At 46.5% G+C, this 23,895-nt stretch overlaps 1 protein-coding gene and 1 pseudogene across 3 annotated transcripts in view; both read right to left on the bottom strand.

Annotated features, from left to right (window-relative positions):
* Nucleotides 1–11,959: 11,959 nt before the first annotated feature.
* Nucleotides 11,960–12,500, bottom strand: LOC113885031 (annotated as a pseudogene). The gene has a single exon (XR_003509106.1). The product of XR_003509106.1 is annotated as a 60S ribosomal protein L27a pseudogene (transcript).
* A 5,612-nt stretch (nt 12,501–18,112) lies between these two features.
* IQGAP3 (IQ motif containing GTPase activating protein 3) overlaps nt 18,113–23,895 on the bottom strand; it is a 39,363-nt gene continuing 33,580 nt past the window's right edge. For both annotated transcript variants that reach the window (XM_027530130.1, XM_027530135.1), the window contains exons 32-38: nt 23,637–23,763; nt 22,309–22,396; nt 21,334–21,546; nt 20,722–20,888; nt 20,328–20,429; nt 19,809–19,917; nt 18,113–19,140 (exon numbers count right to left, since the gene is read on the bottom strand). In XM_027530130.1, coding sequence (XP_027385931.1) covers nt 19,027–19,140; nt 19,809–19,917; nt 20,328–20,429; nt 20,722–20,888; nt 21,334–21,546; nt 22,309–22,396; nt 23,637–23,763 — 920 coding nt within the window. In that variant the 3' untranslated portion in view covers nt 18,113–19,026. The remainder of the gene's footprint in view (nt 19,141–19,808; nt 19,918–20,327; nt 20,430–20,721; nt 20,889–21,333; nt 21,547–22,308; nt 22,397–23,636; nt 23,764–23,895) is intronic.

Genomic DNA, 23,895 nt, shown 5'->3' with positions numbered 1-23,895 from the left:
CACAAAAGACAAGTCTCACTTATGGTGGCAGGGGAGGAAGGAGAGGGTGAGACATACTGAGTAACAAAGAAACATACATTACCATATGTAAATAGATAACCAATGGGAATTTGGTATATGACTCAGGAAACTCAACCGGGGCTCTGTAACAGCCTAGAGGCATGGGGATGGGGAGGGAAGTGGGGGAGAAGTTCAAGAGGGAGGGGTCATACGTATACCTGTGGTGGATTCATGTTGATATTGGCAGAAACCAGCATGATACTGTAAAGCAATTATCCTTCAGTTAAAAGTAAAAAAAAAAAAAAAAAAACAAGTCTCAGAGACATCTATGTAATAGCAGGTCATTTATACAAATAAGCATGTATAGGTGTATATATATATTAATCAATTACCCAATGGTTAGTGGCTTTTTCATTCAGGTCTCACGCTGTCCCACTCTGACAGGGGTTAACATGAAAGCTTCCTCACCTGTCTGGCACCGGGGGTGGGAACATTCAAGGAGGTGGGGTTCTAGTCTGTCTTTGTGATCTCCCTGGCATGGGGGCTTCAGGGTAGCCAGACTTCTTACAGTGTGGCTTACAGCTCTGGAAGTATGTGTCCTAACACAGACAGCCAAGGGGAGTCAATACTGTTTCTTATGACAAGCCTTGGTGTCAGCTCACATCACTTTCGTCACACTTTAGTGAGGCAGGCAGAGAGGCGTGCTCAGGCGGACAGAGGACAGAACCTCCGCCTGATGGGGTGTGGAGGACAGAACCCCCGCCTGATGGGGTGTGGAGGACAGAACCCCCGCCTGATGGGGTGTGGAGGACAGAACCCCCGCCTGATGGCGTGTGGAGGACAGAACCTCCGCCTGATGGGGTGTGTCAAGGTTTTGAAAGAGCACGTGGGATGGGAAATGTTGTCACGGCCATTTTTGGAAAATACATTCTGCCACAAAAAGTTCATATCCAGGAATGCAAATATATAGAAAGAAGATCTGGAAGAATCCATACCAAACTACCAGTAAACCTTATCTCTAGGGAAAATGGGATGCAAATATATTTTAGCTTACCTTCACGCGTATCATGCTTGTTGTTTAGTCACTAAGTCTTGTCCACCTCTCTGCGACCCCATGGACTGTAGCCCACCAGGCTCCCCTGTCCATGGGATTTCCCAGGCAAGAATACTGGAGTGGGTTGCCATTTTCTTCGCCAGGGGATCTTCCTGACCCAGCATCAAACCTGATGCTCTGGCATCTCCTGCCCACTCCAGTATTCTTGCCTGGAGAATCTCATGGTCAGAGGAATCTGGTAGGTTACAATCCATAGGGTTGAAAAGAGTCAGACACGACTGAGTGACTGAGCATCCATGCAATACACATTATTTTATTCGTTTAAAGGAAACTAAAGAGAAGGAAAAAGTAAAACTTTGCTGTAAGCCTTTTAAAATAAAATTATTTAACAGTTTGGTATTTCTAGGGAATGCTGTATAATGCATCTGAATTTCATGAAAACACTGAATTAGATTGATTATAATATATTTAAACAAGATACAGAAATATGGTTATTATTATTATTCTCTTTATTGAGCTATAATGACATATAATATTGTATAAGTTTAAGGTGTACAGTGCAATGATTTGATAATTATGTATTGAAAAATGATTATCCAATAAGTTTAGTTAATGCCACCAACAACCTCACATAATTATCATTTGTGTGTGTGTGTTTTGTGAGAAAAAACAGACACTTTTCTCCGTCTTTGCTAGGAGAAAAGTCTCCTAGCAACTCTCAGGTATAAGAATACAGTGTTGTTAAATATAGTCACCATGCTATACATTAGACCCAAGATTTATTCCTCTTATTACTAGGTCTTTACCCTTCGACCAATATCTCCACACCTTCTATGGATAAGATTATTAATTTAACAAGTATTTATTGAGTACCTATATGTGTTAATTGAACAGCTATTCTGAGAACATTTTTGTTCTGAGTCCATTCTGAGGGACATCTCTGGTAGTTTCATCCATTGCCTCATCCTTTTTCAATGGTTATCTGGAAAGGGAAAAGGCAGGCTTGGTATCTTTGTGTAAAAATACTTCAATATATTAGGTAAGAATAATGAAAATGTTCAGCCTCACTCTTGTAGTTATCTATTGCTATATAACAAACCACCTTGAAACTTAGTGGCTTTGAGGGACTTCCCTGGTGGTCCAGTGGCTAAGAGACTGTGCCTCAAATGCAGAGGGCCCAGGTTTGATCCCTAGTCGGGGAACTAGATCCCACATGCTCCAGCTGCTTCCATGCTGCAACAAGGATCGAAGATCTCACGTGCTACAATAAGACCCAGCAGAGCCAAATAAATAAACATTTTCAAAACAACTTAGTGGCTTGTAGAGCAAATTATGGACACCAAGGGAGGAAAGGGGGCTGCGATGAAGTGGGAGACTGAGACTGACATATACACCACTGCTAAGTATAAAATAGATAACTAATGAGAACCTACTGTTTAGCACAAAGAACTCTACTCAATTTTCTGCGGTGACCTAAATGAGAAGAAAATCCAAAAAAGAGGGAATATGTGTGTATGTATAGCTGATTCACTTCTCTGTACAGTGGAAACTAATACCACATTGTAAAGCAACTATATTCCAATAAAATTTTTTTGAAAAAAGAGGAGAGAAAGGAAAGATAAAAAGAAAATAAATACAGAAAGTCAATAAACATTTGAGCTGAGCAACCTAATAAACTGTATTAGTCAGGATTCTCCAGAGAAGCAGAACTGATGGGATGTGTGTATACAGAGACTGAGTTTCATTTGTTTCAGAACATCATGTAGAGTTCGGTCTCATTTGTATACACAATTGAAGAAGTAAACTGCTGTGTTTCCTGGAAAGGACATTTACCAGAATCTTAATTGTAATTTTCTCTGAGAGGTGAAATTTCAGGTAATTTTTGTAACATTTATTGGAGGCATATTATGTGTCAGGCATTCTTTCAAATATCCTACATGGATTAAGTTCATTCAATAATCTGAAAAAAAAAAAAAAAACAAATCTTAATGGCTTAAAACTTCCTCCTCCTCCTCCTCATCACGTCATATGGTCCTGGGCTTGACTGAGCTCAGCCCAGCAGTTCTGTCCTAGGGTCTCTCATGAGGTTGCAGACAGACAGTGGCAGGAGTACTCCCAAAGGCCTCCTCACGCGTGTAGTTGTCAGCTAGGACCTCCTCTGGGAGCGTGAACTGGAACACGCTCGCCTGACTCCTCTGGGTCACCTCAGCTTCCTCACAACATGGCAGTGGGCTTCCATGAGCAGATGTTCCATCGAGACAGGATGCAAGGCATAGCATTTGTTATGACCTAGATTTAGACGTCACGTAGCTTCATCTTCAGTGTAGTGCTAGGCCTGCCCCTTGAAGGTAAGGGAACACAGAGGCCACCTCTCAATGGGTGGAGTGTCAATGCCATGGTAAGAAGAGCACGGGGGATGGGAGAATTTGTTATGCCCATGTTAGAAGATACAATCTGCTCAGTCATGTCTGACTCTTTGTGACCCCATGGACTGCAGCACGCCAGGCTTCCCTGTCCTTCACCATCTCCCGAAGTTTGCTCAAACTCATGTCTCTCGAGTTTATGATGCCATCCAACCATCTCATCCTCTGTCTTCCCCTTCTCCTCCTACCTTCAGTCTTTCCCAGCATCAGGGTCTTTTTCAATGAGTCAGTTCTTCGCATCAGGTGGCCAAAGTATTGGAACTTCAGCTTCAGCGTCAGTCCTTTCAATGAATATTCAGGATTGATTTCCTTTAGAATTGACTGGTTTGATCTCCTTTCACTCCAGGGACTCTCAAGAGTCTTTTCCAACACCATAGTTCAAAAGCCATATTCAGTAATTACCAAAGAAATGAAGACTGAACAATCATGCTTGAATTTCTAAAGAAACAATGGAGTCAGTTAACCCAAAGCCAAGTCCTTCCATGTCAGGCCAGACGGGCTAAGATGTGGTGCAGTGACGACTACTCCCCAAATCTCAGTAGCTTAACATAATGAGTCTCGGTGCCTGCGCCCGGCTATCTCTCCAGGTTGCCACCAACTGGTGACTCAGCTCATGACACTGGTTAGTTAGTAGGGGGAGGTTCTGCTCTATGCAGTCACTCAAGAGTGATCCAGGCTGATGAAGGCTCTAGCATCTTGTCGCGGCACTATCTGGACTGCAGATAGTGGGAAATGAGGGAAAGAAAGACCAGAGAATCACATGTGGGATTTTTATTGCCTCAACCTGGAAGTGACACATTACACGTCCACTCATGTTTCATCGGTCCAAACTGTTCTTACAGTCCCGTCTAGCTGCAAGGGGCTGGGGAATGCAGCAGAGGAGTTGAGGATTGGGGTGAGCTTGGTCGCTGTCACATCTTGTACAGCCCCCAACAAGGCCATATGCGATCCGTCCTTCCACTGTATCTCTCAGACCCTTCCTCCAGCCATCCGCATGGCTCACCTCTTCACCTCCTTCAGGTCATTGCTGTGACGTCACCTCCTCAATGAAGCCTCTCTAGATCACCCTGTTGAAAATCGTAGCCCACCCCTTATTCTCTCTTCACCTGTGTTGCTCCTTATTCTACTTTTTCCAAAGTAGAATTACTTCTTTTTCTCTCTTTTCTAAAAAAAATATCTATTTAATTTAATTTATTTATTTGAAGTGTGCTGGGTCTTATTTGCAGCATGTGGGACCTTCAATCTTGGTTGCAGCTTGCGAACCCTCAGTTATGATGTGAGATCTAGTTCCCTGACCAGGGATCAAACCTGAGCCCCCTACGTTGGGAACTTGGAGTTCTAGTCACTGGACCACCAGGGAAGTCCTTACTTCTTTTTTTTTTTAACAAGTATAGCTGATTTACGTATTTTGTTAGTTTCAGATGTACAGCAAATTACTCGGTTTTATATATGTATATTCTTTTTTCAATTCTTTTCCATTATATTTTATGACAAGCAACCGAGTATACCTCCCTGTGCTATACAGTAAATCCTTGTTCAAAGTACTTTTTGCTTCTAACAGACCAAAATATCTGTCTTTTTTGCTACAATGTCAACACCATGAGGGCATCAATCTATGTCTGCTTTGTTTAAAGATGTCCCGAGAACCTAGGATAGTGCCTGGCACATAGACGGTACTTAATAAATATTTGCTGAAAGACTGAATTTTTAAAAATACTTGCTGTTGGCAAGGTTGTGGTAAGACTAACATTTCTATGCCCTCTTAGTGGGACTCTAAATTGGTGTGATACAGTTTTAAATAAACTTTTAATTTTGGAATAGTTTTAAATGTACAGAAAAGTTGCAGAAGCAGTACAGAGAGTTCCTGTCTATCCCTACGGTTAACCGTTTACATTGCTATGGTACATTTGTTAAAACTAAGAAACCAATATTAACATATTATTATTAACTGAACTCTAGACTTTATTCAGTTTCACCAGTTTTCCCATTAATGTCTTATTTTCTATTCCCGGATCCAGTCCAGGGTACCACACTGCATTTGGAAATCTGTATTTTTTATTTTCATTTATTTTTTTAAGTTCTTTTATTTATTTGTTTCCCTCAGGTTGAAGCACACAGGCTTAGTTGCTGGGAGGCATGTGGGGATCTGAGTTCCCCAACCAGGGTTCGAACCCGCATCCCCTGCATTGCAAGGCAGATTCTTAACCCTTGGACCACCAGGGAAGTCTTGGCAACCTGTATTTTTTAAATGTGTGTTCCTTGCAGAGGAAGGGGCCACCTATGCTGCACTGATGGTGGTAGAAAGGCAACTGAGGGGTCTCACAGTCCCGTGAGGGCAGGTTTAGGTTGACTGGCAAGTCATGCTGGGCTTCATGCTGGACCCAGGACTCCTGGCCCCAGCAAGCTGCACCAGTTTGCTCTCACGTTCTGTGCCCCCTTTCTGTGTTAACTGATACTGATTTTCTGGAAGTCGTTAGGTCACATACAAAAAGTGCCTACCCTTCAACACGGCATCTTTTTTTCTAGGAATATAGTCTGAGAACATAAATCCAGGCATAAAGATTAGGTACTAAGATGAATCAGGAAGGAATCTTTGTAAATAATAAAACATGGCACTGAAGAACTTGAGCAAGCAGGGATTGGCTGGGAGATGCTGAGGGGCACTCAGGGTTGTAAGGGGTTAGGTGACTTGTGCTGGGAAAGGTGACACGCTGACCCTTCTGGGGATCTCAGTGCCAGAAACTGGTGGCTGTCTCTTTACCGTGCTGCCAGCTGGTGACTCAGCTACCACTGGCTTCCCTTCCTGGGTGCCGCCCTCAGAATTCAAATTCTCATGGCAGACGGGAAGAGAGTCTGTGTCTATTCTAGAACCTGGAGTCCAGTGTCCTGGTCAGTGGGAGGCAGATTCTGCAAATCATTAACCCCATCAGTCATTTGGAGGAAGGGAGGATCAATTCACTAAAGGAAAAGATCCAGGACTTCTGTGCTAGTCCACTAGTTAAGACTCTGTGTTTCCACTGCAGGGGACACAGGTTTGATCCTTGGTGAGGTAACTAAGATACTAAAAAAAGGAAAAAAAAGACCCAGAGAGAACAATGTCAACAGAGCCCCCTACAAGGAATTTGCAACATAGCATTCTTTTATATATCAAAACTTAACCCTCTAAATGGTTATTTAATAGTGGGTAGATTAAGTAAATTAGGGTATATCCCGTTTAATATGGTGATATGTTTACAGTGTTAAATGGAACAAGCAGTTAATGAAATAAGATGCATAGTGTGATTCTAATTACAAATATGATGCATCAAAATGTTACAAGTAGCTATCATTTAGTGATGGTATCATGAATTATTTTAACCTTTTTTTCTTTTTAAAAAAGATTTATGTATTTATTTTATTTTTTGTCTCTGGTGGGTCTTTGTCGTTGCTCTTTCTATAGTCGCAGCCCAGGGGCTACTCTCCAGGCGCAGTGTGCCAGCTTCTGACTGTGATGGCTTCTTTTCTGGGGAGCACAGGCTCCAGGGGCCGGCTTCAGTAGTCACGGCACGTGGGCGCAGTGGGTTCAGTAGTTGAGGTGCATGGGCTCAGTTGCTCTGTGGCATGTGGGATCCTCTCAGACCAAGGACTGAACTAGTGTCCCCTACTTTGCAAGGAGGACTCTTAACCACTGGACCACCAAGGAAGCCCCCCTTTGTTTTTTGCCTTGTAAATATTTTCTAAATTTTCCAGAAGAACTATATAAAAAAAGATTTTCATAACCCAGATAACCACGATGGTGTGATCACTCACCTAGAGCCAGACAGCCTGGAATGCGAAGTCAAGTGGGCCTTAGGAAGCATCACTACGAACAAAGCTAGTGGAGGTGATGGAATTCCAGTTGAGCTTTTGCAAATCCTAAAAGATGATGCTGTGAAAGTGCTGCATTCAATAGGCCAACAAATTTGGAAAACTCAGCACTGGCCACAGGACTAGAAGAGGTCAGTTTTCATTCCAATCCCAAAGAAACGCAGTGCCAAAGAATGTTCAAACTACACAAATGCACTCATCTCACACGCTGGCTAAGTAATGCTCAAAATTCTGCAAGGCAGGCTTCAACAGTACGTGAACCATGAACTTCCAGTTGTTCAAGCTGGATTTAGAAAAGGCAAGGGAACCAGAGATCAAATTGCCAACACCCGTTGGATCATCAAAAAAGCAAGATAGATCCAGAAAAACATCTTCAGTTCAGTTCAATTCAGTCGCTCAGTCACGTCCAACTCTTTGCAACCACATGAATCGCAGCACGACAAGCCTCCCTGTCCATTACCAACTCCCGGAGTTCACTCAAACTCATGTCCATTGAGTCGGTGATGCCATCCAGCCATCTCATCCTCTGTCGTCCCCTTCTCCTCCTGCCCCCAATCCCTCCCAGCATCAGAGTCTTTTCCAATGAGTCAACTCTTCTCATGAGGTGGCCGAAGTACTGGAGTTTCAGCCTCAGCATCAGTCCTTCCAATGAACACCCAATACTGATTTCTTTTAGAATGGACTGGTTGGATCTCCTTGCAGTCCAAGGGACTCTCAAGAGTCTTCTCCAACACCACAGTTCAAAAGCATCAATTCTTCGGCACTCAGCTTTCTTCACAGTCCAACGCTCACATCCATAAATGACGACTGGAAAAACCATAGCCTTGACTAGATGGACCTTTGTTGGCAAAGTAATGTCTCTGCTTTTTAATATGCTGTCTAGGTTGGTCATAACTTTCCTTCCAAGGAGTAAGCGTCTTTTAATTTCATGGCTGCAATCACCATCTGCAGTGATTTTGGAGCACAAAAAAATAAAGTCTGACACTATTTCCACTGTTTCCCCATCTATTTCCCATGAAGTGATGGGACCGGATGCCATGATCTTAGTTTTCTGAATGTTGAGCTTTTTTTTTTTTTTTTTTGAATGTTGAGCTTTAAAGCCAACTTTCTCACTCTCCTCTTTCACTTTCATCAAGAGGCTTTTTAGTTCCTCTTCATTTTCTGCCATAAGGGTGGTGTCATCTGCATATCTGAGGTTATTGATATTTCTCCCGGCAATCTTGATTCCAGCTTGTGCTTCTTCCAGCTCAGCGTCACTCATGATGTACTCTGCATAGAAGTTAAATATGTGAACCATGAACTTCCTGATGTTCAAGCTGGTTTTAGAAAAGGCAGAGGAACCAGAGATCAAATTGCCAACATCCGCTGGATCATGGAAAAAGCAAGAGAGTTACAGAAAAACATGTATTTCTGCTTTATTGACTATGCCGAAGCCTTTGACTGTGTGGATCACAATAAACTGTGGAAAATTCTGAAAGAGATGGGAATACCAGACCACCTGATCTGCCTCTTGAGAAATTTGTATGCAGGTCAGGAAGCAACAGTTAGAACTGGATGTGGAACAACAGACTGGTTCCAAATAGGAAAAGGAGTTCGTCAAGGCTGTATATTGTCACCCTGTTTATTTAACTTCTATGCAGAGTACATCATGAGTAACGCTGAGCTGGAAGAAGCACAAGCTGGAATCAAGATTGCTGGGAGAAATATCAATAACCTCAGATATGCAGAGGACACCACCCTTACGGCAGAAAGTGAAGACGAACTCAAAAGCCTCTTGATGAAAGTGAAAGTGGAGAGTGAAAAAGTTGGCTTAAAGCTCAACATTCAGAAAATGAAGATCATGGCATCCGGTCCCATCACTTCATGGCAAATAGATGGGGAAACAGCGGAAACAGTGTTAGACTTTATTTTTCTGGGCTCCGAAATCACTGCAGATGGTGACTGCAGCCATGAAATTAAAAGACGCTTATTCCTTGGAAGGAAAGTTATGACTAACCTAGATAGCATATTAAAAAGCAGAGACATTACTTTGCCAAACAAAGGTCCATCTAGTCAAGGCTATGGTTTTTCCTGTGGTCATGTATGGATGTGAGAGTTGGACTGTGAAGAAGGCTGAGTGCCGAAGAATTGTTGCTTTTGAAGTGTGGTGTTGGAGAAGACTCTTGAGAGTCCCTTGGACTGCAAGGAGATCCAACCAGTCCCTTCTAAAGGAGATCAGCCCTGGGATCTCTTTGGAAGGAATGATGCTAAAGCTGAAACTCCAGTACTTTGGCCACCTCCTGAGAAGAGTTAACTCATTGGAAAAGACTCTGATGCTGGGAGGGATTGGGGGCAGGAGGAGAAGGGGACAACAGAGGATGAGATGGCTGGATGGCATCACTGACTCGATGGACATGAGTCTGAGTGAACTCCGGGAGTTGGTGATGGACAGGGAGGCCTGGCGTGCTGCGATTCATGGGGTCGCAAAGAGTTGGACACGACTGAGTGACTGATCTAATCTGGTCTGATCTGAAGCACGGTGACAGCCTTGACGTACTCCTTTTCCCATTTGGAACCAGTCTGTTGTTCCATGTCCAGTTCTAACTGTTGCTTCCTGACCTGCATATAGGTTTCTCAAGAGGCAGGTCAGGTAGTCTGGTATTCCCATCTCCTTCAGAGTTTTCCACAGTTTATTGTGGTCCACACAGTCAAAGGCTTTGGCATAGTCAATAAAGTAGAAATAAATATTTTTCTGGAACTCTCTTGCTTTTTTTGATGATCCAGCAGTTGTTGACAATTTGATCTCTGATTCCTCTGCCTTTTCTAAAACCAGCTTGAACATCTGGAAGTTCACGGTTCACGTACTACTGAAGCCTGGCTTGGAGATTTTTGAGCATTACTTTACTAGCGTGTGAGATGAGTGCAATTATGCGGTAGTTTGAGCATTCTTTGGCATTGCCTTTCTTTGGGATTGGAATGAAAGGAGCTGACTGTGGCTCAGATCATGAGCTCCTTATTGCCAAATTCAGACTTAAATTGAAGGAAGTAGGGAAAACCACTAGACCATTCAGGTATGACCTAAATCAAATCCCTTATTCAGTGGAAGTGAGAAATAGATTTAAGGGTCTAGATCTGCTAGATACAGTGCCTGATGAACTATGGATGGAGGTTCGTGACATTGTACAGGAGACAGGGATCAAGACCATCCCCATGGAAAAGAAACACAAAAAAGTAAAATGGCTGTCTTGGGAGGCCTTACAAATAGTGGAGAAAAGAAGAGAAGCGAAAAGCAAAGGAGAAAAGGAAATATATAAGCATCTGAATGCAGAGTTCCAAAGAATAGCAAGGAGAGATAAGAAAGCCTTCCTCAGCGATCAATGCAAAGAAATAGAGGAAAACAACAGAATGGGAAAGACTAGAGAAAAACATCTACTTCTGCTTTATTGACTAAAAGCCAAAGCCTTTGACTGTGTGGATCACAACAAACTATGAAAAATTCTTTAAGAGATGGGAATACCAGACTACCTTACCTGCCTCCTGAGAAATCTGTATGCAGGTCAAGAAGCAACAGTTAGAACTGGACATGGAACAAAAGACTGGTTCCAAATTGGGAAAGGAGTACGTCAAGGCTGTATATTGTCACTCTGCTTATTTAACTTCTATGCAGAGAACATCATTCGAAATGCAGGGGCTGGATGAAGCACAAGCTGGAATTAAGTTTGCTGGGAGAAACATCAATAACTTCAGATACGCACATGACACCACCCTTATGGCAGAAATGAAAGAAGAACTAAAGAACCTCTTGATGAAAGTGGAAGAGGAGAGAGAAAAAGCTGGCTTAAAACTCAACATTCAAAAAACTAAGGTCATGGCATCTGGTCCCATCACTTCATGGCAAATAAATTGGGAAACAATGGAAATAGTGAGAGACTATTTTCTTGGGCTCCAAAATACTGCAGATGGTGACTGCAGCCATGAAATTAAAAGACACTTGCTCCTTGGAAGTAAAGCTATGACCAACCTAGACAGCATATTAAAAAGCAGAGACATTACTTTGCTAACAAAGGTCCATCTAGCCAAAGCTATGGTTTTTCCAGTAGTCATGTATGGATGTGAGAGTTGGACCGTAAAGAAAACTGAGTGCGGAAGAAATGACGCACTTGAACTGTGGTGTTGGAGAAGACTCCTGAGAGTCCCTGGAGTGCAAGGAGATCAAAACAGTCAATTATAAAGGAAATCAATCCTGAATATTCATTGAAAGGACTGATGCTGAAGCTGAAGCTCCAATACTTTGGCCACCTGATGCGAAGAACTGACTCATTGAAAAAGACCCTGATGCTGGGAGGGATTGGGTGCAGGAGGAGAAGGGGAAGACAGAGGATGAGATGGTTGGATGGCATCCCGGACTCGATGGACATGAGTTTGAGTAAGCTCCGGGAGTTGGTGATGGACAGGGAAGCCTGGCGTGCTGCAGTCTATGTGGCAGCAAAGAGTCGGACACGACTGAGCAGCTGAACTGAACTGAAATTTTCTACAATGAATATGTATTATAATATAGAAAAACCTAATTTTCAAAAATGTTCATAATCTTTGATCTAGCAATTTCTGTCCTAGTATTCTAGGGAGATATTTAGAAATATAAATAAAAATCTTTTTTTTTTTTTTTTTAGAAAAGCACTTAACATTTAATGAATTTCCCAGCATGTGGCTTCAAGCCACCAGGACACAAGCCCCACCTACACCCTTAGTCTTCTCCTCAGCTCTTCTGCTGAAGAATTTGGCCTTCACGATGACAGGCTGCTTTGGGAGCTTTCCTTTGCCCAGAACTTTGTAGTAACCTGATCGCACCACATCAATGATAGGAGCAGCTCCTGTCTTGTTCTTGGCAGCATTTACTTGTGTCTGCTCACTAACCAAGGTCCACAATTTGTCAAGGTTGACAGTCGGGCAGAAACTCTGGTTCCTCTTTAAGTGGTAATGCCTCATACCAACTTTCCCAAAGTATCCTGGGTGATATTTGTCGAAGTTGATCCTGTGATGATGCATGCCACCAGCATTACCTCGGCCTCCGGGGTGTTTCCGGTGTTTGCCGATGCGGCCGTGGCCGTGGCTCACGTGGCCCCTAAGTTTCCGGGTCTTCCTTAGTCTGGATGGCATGTCGGCGGCCTAGACGAAAGAGCAATAAAAATCTTATATTCAAAAACATCCTGGAATGTGAAGTCAAGTGGGCCTTAGAAAGTATCACTACGAACAAAGCTAGTGGAGGTGATCACACTCCAGTGGAGCTATTTCAAATCCTGAAAGATGATGCTGTGAAAGTGCTGCACTCAATATGGCAGCACATTTGGAAAACTCAGCAGTGGCCACAGGACTGGAAAAAGTCCGTTTTCATTCCAACCCCAAAGAAAGGCAATGCCAAAGAAGGCTCAAACTACCGCACAATTGCACTCATCTCACATGCTAGTAAAGTAATGCTCAAAATTCTCCAAGCCAGGCTTCAGCAATACGTGAACCGTGAACTGCCTGATGTTCAAGCTGGTTTTAGAAAAGGCAGAGGAACCAGAGATCAAATTGCCAACATCCTCTGGATCATGGAAAAAGCAAGAGAGTTACAGAAAAACATGTATTTCTGCTTTATTGACTATGCCGAAGCCTTTGACTGTGTGGATCACAATAAACTGTGGAAAATTCTGAAAGAGATGGGAATACCAGACCACCTGATCTGCCTCTTGAGAAATTTGTATGCAGGTCAGGAAGCAACAGTTAGAACTGGATGTGGAACAACAGACTGGTTCCAAATAGGAAAAGGAGTTCGTCAAGGCTGTATATTGTCACCCTGTTTATTTAACTTCTATGCAGAGTACATCATGAGAAATGCTGGACTGGAAGAAGCACAAGCTGGAATCAAGATTGCCGGGAGAAATATCAATAACCTCAGATATGCAGATGACACCACCCTTATGGCAGAAAGTGAGGAGGAATTGAAGAGTCTCTTGATGAAAGTGAAAGAGGAGAGTGAGAAAGTTGGCTTAAAACTCAACATTCAGAAAACTAAGATCATGGCATCCAGTCCCATTGCTTCATGGCAGATAGATGGGGAAACAGTATCAGACTTTGTTTTTGAGGGCTCCAAAAATTACTGCAGATGGTGATTGCAGCCATGAAATTAAGAGACGCTTACTCCTTGGAAGGTAAGTTATGACCAACCTGCTGCTGCTGCTGCTGCTAAGTCACTTCAGTCATGTCCGACTCTATGCGACCCCATAGACAGCAGCCCACCAGGCTCCCCCGTCCCTGGGATTCTCCAGGCAAGAACACTGGATCGGGTTGCCATTTCCTTCTCCAATGCATGAAAGTGAAAAGTGAAAGTGAAGTCGCTCAGTCATGTCCAACTCTTAGCGACCCCATGGACTGCAGCCTACCAGGCTCCTCCGTCCATGGGATTTTCAGGCAGGAGTACTGGAGTGGGGTGCCATTGCCTTCTCCGATGACCAACCTAGACAGCATATTAAAAAGCAGAGACATTACTTTGTCCACAAAGGTCCATCTAGTCAAGGCTATGGTTTTTCCAGTCGTCATTTATGGATGTGAGAGTTGAGCTATAAAGAAAGCTGAGTGCCGAAGAATTGATGCTTTTGAACTGTGGTGTTGGAGAAGACCCTTGAGAGTCCCTTGGACTGCAAGGAGATCCAACCAGTCCATCCTAAAGGAGATCAGTCCTGGGTATTCATTGGAAGGTCTGATGTTGAAGTTGAAACTGCAGTACTTTGGCCACCTGATGCAAAGAGCTGACTCATTTGAAAAGACCCTGATGCTGGGAAAGATTGAGGGCAGGAGGAGAAGGGGACGACAGAGGATGAGATGGTTGGATGGCATCAGTGACTCAGTGCACATGGGTTTGGGTGGACTCTGGCAATTGATCACGGACAGGGAGGCCTGGCGTTCTGTGGTTCATGGGTTGCAAAGAGTCGGACACTACTGAGTGACTGAACTGAACTCAAAAATATTCATTGCAGAATTATATGTTATTGATAATGGAAAACTAACTGATATTGTAGGAATGTTAAATACATGAACTATATGGCCTACATAATGTTTTGAAGAAATTTTAAAGAAATGGAGAATGTTTTTCATGGCTCAAAGAATATAGCAAAATCCAAAATTGCACATATAGTGTGAACTCAGCTACTCCATTCAGTCCCTCTGGTTTAATTCATCAGTGCTAATGCATTCTATGTCAGTTGACTAGAAGTATGCCCTGTAGAACAGTTCTTCTCAAACAGTCTGTAGTAAAGGGCAACTCCTTAAAATTTTCAATCTGTTATCGACTAATATTTTCGTGAAATACGAAAAAACCTAGTTACTAGAAAAATGAAATGAAGAGACCTATAAAATATAATCTCAGTTTTTTATCATTAGAATCACGGGTCAAACTGCAAGCTGTGAGTTTCTAAGTGCTTGCTGTCGATTTCTGCATGTGTCCTAGTACTGACCAGGCACAGGCTGTAGCACCTAGTTGGAGCATCACTGCTCTAGAACAAGGGCCACGCCACTCCTCTGTGTTGCTCACCCCTCAGTTCTAGACGCATAGTGTGTGCTGGCCTTCTTTTCTATAAGACTAGGATAAGCTCACTGTAATAACAGCACAGAAAGATACTTCCTACTCCCCAAAGGTGGACCACTGCCACGTTTCTCATGTCTCATTCCAAATAACATATATACCATTGACAGCTTTTTACATCAGTACACTCAGATCTAGCTCACCGTTTCTTGTTTTCCTTCTTTTAAAAAAATGTAATTATTTTTGCCTGTGCAGGATCTTCATTGCTGCACGTGGACCTTCCCTAGTTGTGGCGAGCAGGGCTACCCTCCAGTTGCAGCGTGTGGGCCAGTCCTTGCAGTGGCTTCTTTTGTCGCAGAGCAGGGGCTCTAGCACACGAGCTTCAGTGGGTGCAGCACAAGGGCTTCAGGGGTTGGGGCTCTTGGGCTCTAGGGCGTGGGCTCAGTAGTTGTGCTGCATAAACTTAGGTGCCCCCACAGCATGTGGAATCTTCCTGGACCAGGGATCAAACTGGAGTCTCCCACATTGGCAGGCAGATTCTTTACCACTGAGCCACCAGGGAAGCCTATGTTTGACTTTCACTTAGCATGTTTTCAAGGTTCTTCCATTGTAGCTTATATCAGTATTTCCTTCTGATGGCTGAATATTCCATTGTGTGGATATATCGCCTTTTGTTTATCCACTTGTTAGCTGATGAGCAATGGGATTATTTCCACTTTTTGGCTATTAAGAATCATGATGCTATAAACATTTGTATACAGATTTTTGTGCAGACATATGCTCTCAATTTTCTTGGGATTTATACCTAGGAGTGAAATTGCTGACTCATATGGTAACTCTGTGTTTAGCAAGGAACTGCCAAATTGTTTTCCGAAGTGGCTCCACTATTTTATAGCCTCCTTAGCAATACATGACTTGTAATTTCTCCACAGCCTCACCAACACTTGTTATTCCCTATTGTACTTTAGCTATCCTAGTGGGGGTGAAGTGGTATCTTATGATTTTGATTTGCATTTTTCTAATGACTAATGATGTTGGATATCATTTTTTCTAATCATCTTGGAACTTTACAGTCTTTTTTTAATACAAAGATTTTATTTGTTTTTGGGTGTGCTGGAGCTTCGCTGTTGCACGGGGGCTCTCTCCTCTCTTGCGAGCAGGGGCTGCTCTAGTTGCAGTGCCTGGGCCTCTCACTGCAGTGGCTTCTCTTGTCATGGAGCACAGGCTCAGTAATTGTGGTCCAGGAGCTTAGTCGCCTCAGGGCATGTGGGATCTTTCCAGACCAGGGATCGAACCCACATTTATTGGCAGGCAGATTCTTAACCACTGGACCACCAGGGGAGCCCTGAGCATCACTTCATGTGCTTATTAGCCATCCATATATCTTCTTTGGAGAAATGGCTTTTCAAATTCTTTGCCCATTTAATTGGGCTATCTTTTTGAGTTGTGTAAGAGTTCTTTATACATTGCAGATATAAATCCTTTGTCAGATATATGATTTGAAAATATCTCCCACTTTTGTGGGTTGTTTTTTTTAATTTCCTTGAAGATGTCCTTTGAAGCACAAGAGTTTTGAATTTTGATGAAGTTCAATTTATCTACTTTTGTGGCTTGTGCTTTCAGTATCTAAAGAAGCCACTGCCAAATCCAAAGTCATGAAAATTTATATCTATGCTTCTTCTACGAGTTTTATAGTTTTCGCTTTTATATCTAGGTCTGTGATGTTTTAATTTTTGTTTATGGTGTGAGGTACAGGTCCAACTTCATTCTTTTGAATGTGGATATCCAGCGTCCCGGCACCATTTGTTGAAAAGACTACTCTTTCCCCATTGAATTGTCCTGGTACCCTGCACTTAAATATGCATCTATTTAAAATATTTATTTATTTGGCTGCACCAGGTCTTAATTGCAGCATGCAGGATCTAATTCTCTGACTAGGGATCAAACCCAGGCCTCCTGCACTGGGAGCACAGAGTCTTAGCCACTGGACCACCAGAGAAGTCCCTGCTCTTGTTATTTCTGATGTTGCAAAATTGTCCACTGAAGAGGTTGTACTGGTATCTAGTCCCACCCATTGGAACTAAGTGCCTGTATCTCAGACTGGGCACCAATCGTTAGGAAAAGAGGACCTGAAGCGCCTCAGGGACCAGCACCAGGGTGGAGTGGGGTGGGCTTGAAAGACAAGAGTGGCATGCGAGTGTGGGGTGATGGAAGTGGCAATGTTTCAGAGAAAAGAACAGGGGAATATAAATCCGAGCAGATGGACCTGAGTTTAAAGATTTTCTTCCCCTTATAGCGGTGGAGCTTTGCGCAGTTATCTGACCCTTTGAACTGCAGTTTCATCATCTATTGAATGAAAATGGTGACTGCTTCCCTTTGTAGTTGTTGTGAGCACTGCGCGTGTGTAAATATCCCACAAGCACAGTAGCCATTGGGACTTTTCTATACCTGGTGTATGTGGCGGAGATCCTATGATTGTGGGGGAGCATCACAGGGGGATAGTGTTGGAATCATTTGGTGAATCTAAGTCTTTTAATGATGACCGATCATGTGTGGAAACTTGGATCCACTGGTACATGTCACTGTCACCCAGAGCGAGGCGGTACTTGAAGTCTTTGCTGTGGCATGTTAAGCGACGGGGGGAGGGTGTGACTGATACTGAATGTGACAGCAAGACAGATCCTGAGCGACAGAATGGAAAGGGGTGCAGGGAGACAGGCTGCACTGCGCAGACCCGTGTGTGCCTGCCCAGCAGGAGCTGCCTGGGAGTTCCGAGGGCAGGATAGGTGTCCATCTAGACTGTCCCCTCCTCCCAACTTCCTGAAACCCAGGGGGAAAAGAGTGGGGGCTTTCCTCCTGGACAGGGGATTTGGGTCAGAGTGTAGAGCCCACGATACCAAGAAGCTGTGGCTCAGGCAAAGAACCTGCTGCAAATGTGTGCAAAACGAGTGGAGTAGAGCCTGGACTGGTTTCCCCTCCTCTTGGCTTTAGTCTTCAGAGTGGCCAATAAAAATGGTATCGAAATCTAAGCATTTCTTCCTCCTTTCTGTCCCCTGGGGGAGGGAAGAGAGGAATAAACACCACATCTCATTAAGAACCAATGAGCTCAGGTAGGCAGGGTCCACAGCAGACGCCTGCAGAAAGGTGAGGGGGGCGCTGCAGGAAAGACTCCCCCGCTCACCAGGGCGGATTTATCCCAGAGCTCAGGGGCCTGCTCTGCAGGAGATGAAATAAGGCGTTAACAACAGATGCGGAGGTAACAGCTGTTTATATTAAAGTGAAATCAGAGGGGCCACAAGGACAGGAAGTTAGCTCTCAGATGCAAGAATCCTGTTGGGTGAGAGAGAAAAGGGAAAGACTGCTTTTTGTACCGTATGAGGCTGAAATAATGAGATTTTAAACACCAGGGACCCAAGGTGACTTTATATACAAGGTATAAAAGATTGGCATGAGTATTAGTTTGAATAGGGAAATGGGAACTCTTTCTCTGAGCTCAGGAAGAAAGAATAAAAACCATGATTAAGGTTGCACAGGAGAGAATAAATACCCTGGTGACCCACATGTAAAACAGACTGTAAACAAGAGAGTGAGATTTGAGGTTAATGGAGGGTCATCTGGCCCAGGCCACCGTGTGTCACAAGGCCGAGTGGGCATTAACAAGCGCTGTCCACCCGGGGGTGAGGGTCAGGGGTGGGAGGGTGGGAGGCGTCGCTGCAGCAGAGTGGCCTGGGCCTCAGCAGGACAGAACATAAGCTGCTGCTGAAGTGGGGTGGGACAGGGAGCCAGCCCTGGCTTGGGCCTGCAGAGAGAAGGGAGGCAGCAGGAATCAGGCCGCTGGGACAGTGTTTGTCGTACAGGGAGGGCAGCAGCAGACACTAGAGCAGTAGCCTTCGCAGGGCAGGTCCTGAGTTCAGTCCTTCCCATCAGGCTAGAAAATCATGGGATTCTGTGGCTTATAAGCCACATGGCCAGACTGAAGCCAATTAGAGACCCTGCCTGTGGGCCAGGGAGCCAGACTCCTCCCAGCTGGGGAAAGGGCGAGACTCCTTGAGCCTTGCCTGGGCCTGAGTTCTGGGTGTCTGCAGGAAAGTGGAGCAGTGCGTTAGTGTTCAGAAAAGCATCCAGTGAGGTAAGAAGGGCTTGGGGAGCACCGCCTGCCTCAGTCACTTCCGCAAGAATTTCTTGTTGAGAAGGAAAATGAGAAGGTTGACGTTGACCTTGGCCTTGTTGAAGAGTTTCATGACAGCCACACCCTCGTACTGGAGCTGCAGGAGGTCCTAGGAGGGAGGGAAGGGGCAGGGAGGAGAGTTGGAGGGGCTCACCGTGGCCCACAGAGTCTACAAAACACTAACATCTTGGAGCCATCCACAGTCATCCAGTGGCACTGGCCGCCGAAGCGGGCATGGAAACCCCCTTCACGGATGAGGAAACCACGACTAAGAGACAGGTGCAGTGACCTGACCAAATATCAGCTCAAGCAGAGCCAGGGCTTGAAATCATTTAAAAGGCAAAGTAGCAGAGCGGCAAGATTTGGATTTAAAATCACTGCTTTCCTGAACACTGGCCTATGACTTAGGCCAGCTTCTTAACCTTTTAGCCTCAGAGCCTATAAAACAGGCATAATGCTGGAGAGCTTTGGAGAGGATTAAATGAGGTAATGTGTAAAGCCCCTGACATGGGATAGGGCGTCAAGTATTAATCTGCTCTGACACCGCCAGCCCACTCCACTCTCCTGTTGCTTGGCTGTGAGGTCTGTGTCAGGGCACGGGGGAGGCTTGGACTACACAGACCATCACTCTTGTCTTCAGGAACAGACAATGTAGACTGGATAGGGAACAAAGCTGATACCGTCCAAGGCCCAGGGAAGCCAGGCCGGCCTTCCGTCTTCAGGCTAGCACCTAAAGCCCGCCGGGTATCTGGAGGGCTCACGGGAGTGTCCCCTCACCTGGTAGTGGAGCTGAAACCGTTCCATGTCCACACCCAGGAACTTGGCGTTTACTTCAAACCTTCCCGCCTCCTCTCCAGGGGTGATGTCAAAGATCACATTTCTGAAACTATCAAGAATAGGATTCAAAACAGGGGCCACACCTGACTCTTCCACGCAGGGCTGCTCAACCCAGGCAGCACCGTGCACCACCCAGAGCCAGGCTTCCCTTGTGTTGCGCCCCTTCTCTCTTTTCCTCCTTCCGATTCTACTTCTGCTCAGCACACCTCAGCCCTTTGCTCTGGCTGTTTTCTCTTCCAGGATGCTTTCCCAGCATCCTGTGCCTTGGGGTGTCTAGAACTGTGCCAGGCCACGCCCACTGCCCTTCGCTCTCTGTCTGGAGCTGCCTGTCTTCCCCAACGTAACAGCTCCTTCAGGGCAGGGACCACGCTTCTTCCCTCCCACCCAGTGCCCAGCCCAGAGTTCCCCCATCCGCCTCCCAGGTTAGGGCCTGACATTCTGCCCTCCAAAGACACATACTGAGAGGTGGGAAGATCTTCAATTTCCACCAAGACACCCTTCTCCAGGAGCTGGGCAGCCGTGTAGTGGAGAGATACCTGCTTCTTCCCTTTCCCAGAACTCCTGATGAAGAAAAGGCCCAGACAGTTCATTTAACAAACTCTTCAACACCAAACACACTAATTCTCTCGGTGGCTGGTAGAAGGAAATTAGAGCCTGAGGAAGACTTCTCACTGGTGGAAGACACTAGAGCCCAAGACTTTACGAGGGAGACTCAAAGACAGTGTCGGGAAGGGACCACGCTGTGCTGGGGGAAGATGTCTGTTCCAAAGCTGGTAAACAGTGGGGCAAAGGTCGACATGGGTGAGAGGAGAGGTCACCGGTCACCTTCAGACTGCAGGAAGGGAGCACCTACTTGGAGCTGGGGGCCAGGTGGTCCAGGCAGGCCCGGATGTACTGACTGTAGTAGTCGCCCTGCTCCTCATAAAAGGTGGTCTTAGTGCTCAGGCCCTGGAGCGTGGCCTGGAGCTTCAGCAGCTCTGCTTTCCTCCGTTGCCGGTGCTTGCGCTGGTTGCGGATGTCCTGGGGGTGGGGGGACCAAGGCAGGGGTGAGTCGACCCTTCCTGGCAGGAGAGCCTCAGGGCCTGACTCAGGCCCAAGAACAACTTACTGTGAGGATCTTCAGGACAAGCCGGAAGAGGAAGACTTCAAGGCAGTTTCTCTAGGAGGCGAACAACCTCAAGGACCCCACCCCAAACCCTCAAAGGATGTTTCAGGGCCTCCCTCCTACTGAGCAGTAACAGGATCAAAGCTTGCTTTTTAGTAAAAGAGCATTTTAAGAATACTCCCTTCCCTGACTAATTTTGAGACCTTTCCTTCAAAAGGGCCCTTGGAGGTCGCTTGGCCTTCCCCTGGCTGGTGACAATCTTGGGTGGGCACTTCCCAGGGAGAGGCCTGCCCTTGAAGTGTCAACACTATGAACATGTTTACACACACATACAATCTCTCCCTCCCTCCAGACCATTACCTTGGCCAGTTCGTCCACCAGCCCCTGGTAGCCATCCCTGGCACTGACCAACCCCAGGCCCTCGAGTCGGCGCAGGTTCCGCAGGACACGCCGCTGTTTCTCTGCCAGCGGCAGGAGGGAGTGGGCCGTCAGTGAGCGGTGTCGTCGCAGCGGCTCCGGGGTCTGGGCTTCACAGGCCTGGCGTCGGCACATCAGCCGCTTGTGGGCTGCTTCCTGGGGGACAGAGAGGCTAGAGGGGTCTAGCGGGTGCTGACATGCTGCCCCATCCATGGGTCCCCACACTAGGGGTGGTGAAGAACATCACAGTGTACAACTTCATAGACACTGAAGGGCCCTGTGGGCCAGGACAGAGGACGAGTGGCCCAGGAGACCCAGCAGAAGGACGGCATAAAAAGTCCGGTGGACACTGGCTGCGACTCCCCAACGGTGGAGATTTGTGATGGCTCCAGGGGACCTGGGGGCATCTCCCTCCTTCTGTCTCATGTTTTGGGTCAGGCCTATACTGGCTGTCCCCACCTGTGCTCTGGGAAGACCCTGGCTAAGCCTGTGATCCAGCTGGTCCAGCTTGCCCCTGGCCTCCCACACTTAACCACCTTCTCCTGCCTTCAGGCCCTCAAGCGGCCCATTCCCTATGCTGAGCGCCAGCTCCTTGGTGCTCTTCAAGGGAGTCTGCCCAGTCTGCCTCTCTGCACCCCCGACCCCCCCTCCCACTGACAGCAGGGCTGCAGCAGCACTGGTTTTCCTGCAGGACTCACTCTTGTTTCAGTGGAGAGTAGGGAGGAGCTGCAGTCTTAGGACTCTGCAGCCTGAGGGTCTCTTGGGGTTAAGGGCAGAGGCCTCAGCCCTCCAGAGCTCGCATGACTGGTGAGCAAGGTGTCTGCTTGGAGCCGACTGTGGGCAGGGCCCCAGGAAAGGAGCCAGCCATGCTGGAGTGGGGTGGACGAGACAGGACCTGGCAGCCAGGATGCCACTCACCTCCTCCCTGGAAGCTGAAAGGGATAGGATATCCTGGAGGGAGTCTCCCGAGTGGAACTGCATGATGTCAGCCAGCATCTGCTTGGTGCTGCAGAAGGAGGGGAGCGATGGGGGAAGAGGTGAAGGACGGGGGAGGGTCTGGACTGGGGCTGGCGAGGGAGCTGCCAGTAAGTAGCCCTGCCCTGCATGATGGCTGCCCGGCATGGCTGGAGGTAAGGAAAGAGAGGACGTAACGAGGAGGAAGACCCAGGGGGACCGATGGCCTGTGACACCGAACCACCACGTCTGAACACACTGTACTCTCTTATGCCTCTGTGTCCTCTGCCTACAGCGCCTCCCACAGATGGCCTTCTTTTGGGTCCTTTGGCTGAAGGATGCAGTTCCTCCTCTGTGAAACGCTTTCCCATCCAGGGGCCCCTCTGAGCTCTCAAGCACCCGACGCCTGCCTCCCTCTCGGTGTCCTCTGACATGTGTTGGCCTCTAGCCTGGCCCCGCTGTGAGGCCTTCCGTGGCAAGACAGAGCTGAACACCCAGCTCATTGGTTTATTCAGTGAATGGATGAGTGGAGAGGCCGTCTTGTTGGCAGGGGGGTCAAAGTGGTGACCTGGCTCCTCTCTTGCCTAGATGACCAGCCCAGGCCTGCTGGGGGTCCTGCATCACATTTGCAGACTTGGGGATGAAGAGGTCCACACCCATCTCCTGACCACGGTTCACAAGGCCAGGGGATTGATTAGAACACGAGTTCCTTCACCTCCTGGCTGTGGGACTTCAGGCAAGTCACTTAGCTTGAGTTTCTTTCCTCCACTGGAAGGCAGGGAAACCATCATCTACCTCATTGGTTGTCCCTTACATTAAATGAAGTGTAAGAAAGCATTTGGGGGACCTCCCTGATGGTGCAGTGGCTAAGACTTTGTGCTCCCAATGCAGGGGGACCAGGTTCAATCCCTGGTCGGGGAACTAGATCTCGCACGCCACAGCTAAAGATCCCACATGCCACGAAGATTTTGCATGGTGCAGCTAAGATCTGGCACAGCCAGATAAATAAACAAACAATAAAAAAAGCAAGCACTTGGTAGACAGCACAACAACACGCAAATAACCATGCTGCCAATGTCCCAACTAGTCCTTTGCCTTCGGCCACAACGCGGAGCCAAAAGCTGAGGCCGCCAGAAGGAAAACAGCTGAGGCCGCAGGAAGGGGAAGGCCAGTTAGGCTTGGGGGAGAACTTCTGGAGGGTAAGAGAGTCTGGGAGGAAGGTGGGATGGCCACTCCAGAGCAGCCAGCTTGCTGGCCCGGGGAGTCCTAGGGGGCCAAGGCTGTGCTCCCACCTCAGGAGCAGGCTCTGGCTGTTGGTGTCATCAGCGTCTGTCTCCAGTCCTTCAAACTTGTTGGTGAGAGTCAGGGACACTTCTAGCTTGCTCAGATCCACGTTCCCATCCATAGCTACATTCTCCCCTGAGGCAGGTGAGGAAGGAGAGAGATTAGCACACGCACAGATGGGGCCATGGTGAACATGCTGCTCCACGTGCCCCTCTGCCTCTTCCCACTCTGTCCCTCTGACCACCCTGTACCCTCAGGCCCTGAGCA

Source organism: Bos indicus x Bos taurus, chromosome 3 (genome assembly GCF_003369695.1).
Source record: "Bos indicus x Bos taurus breed Angus x Brahman F1 hybrid chromosome 3, Bos_hybrid_MaternalHap_v2.0, whole genome shotgun sequence".
NCBI lineage: Eukaryota > Metazoa > Chordata > Mammalia > Artiodactyla > Bovidae > Bos > Bos indicus x Bos taurus.
This window is presented reverse-complemented; position numbering and strand designations above follow the sequence as displayed.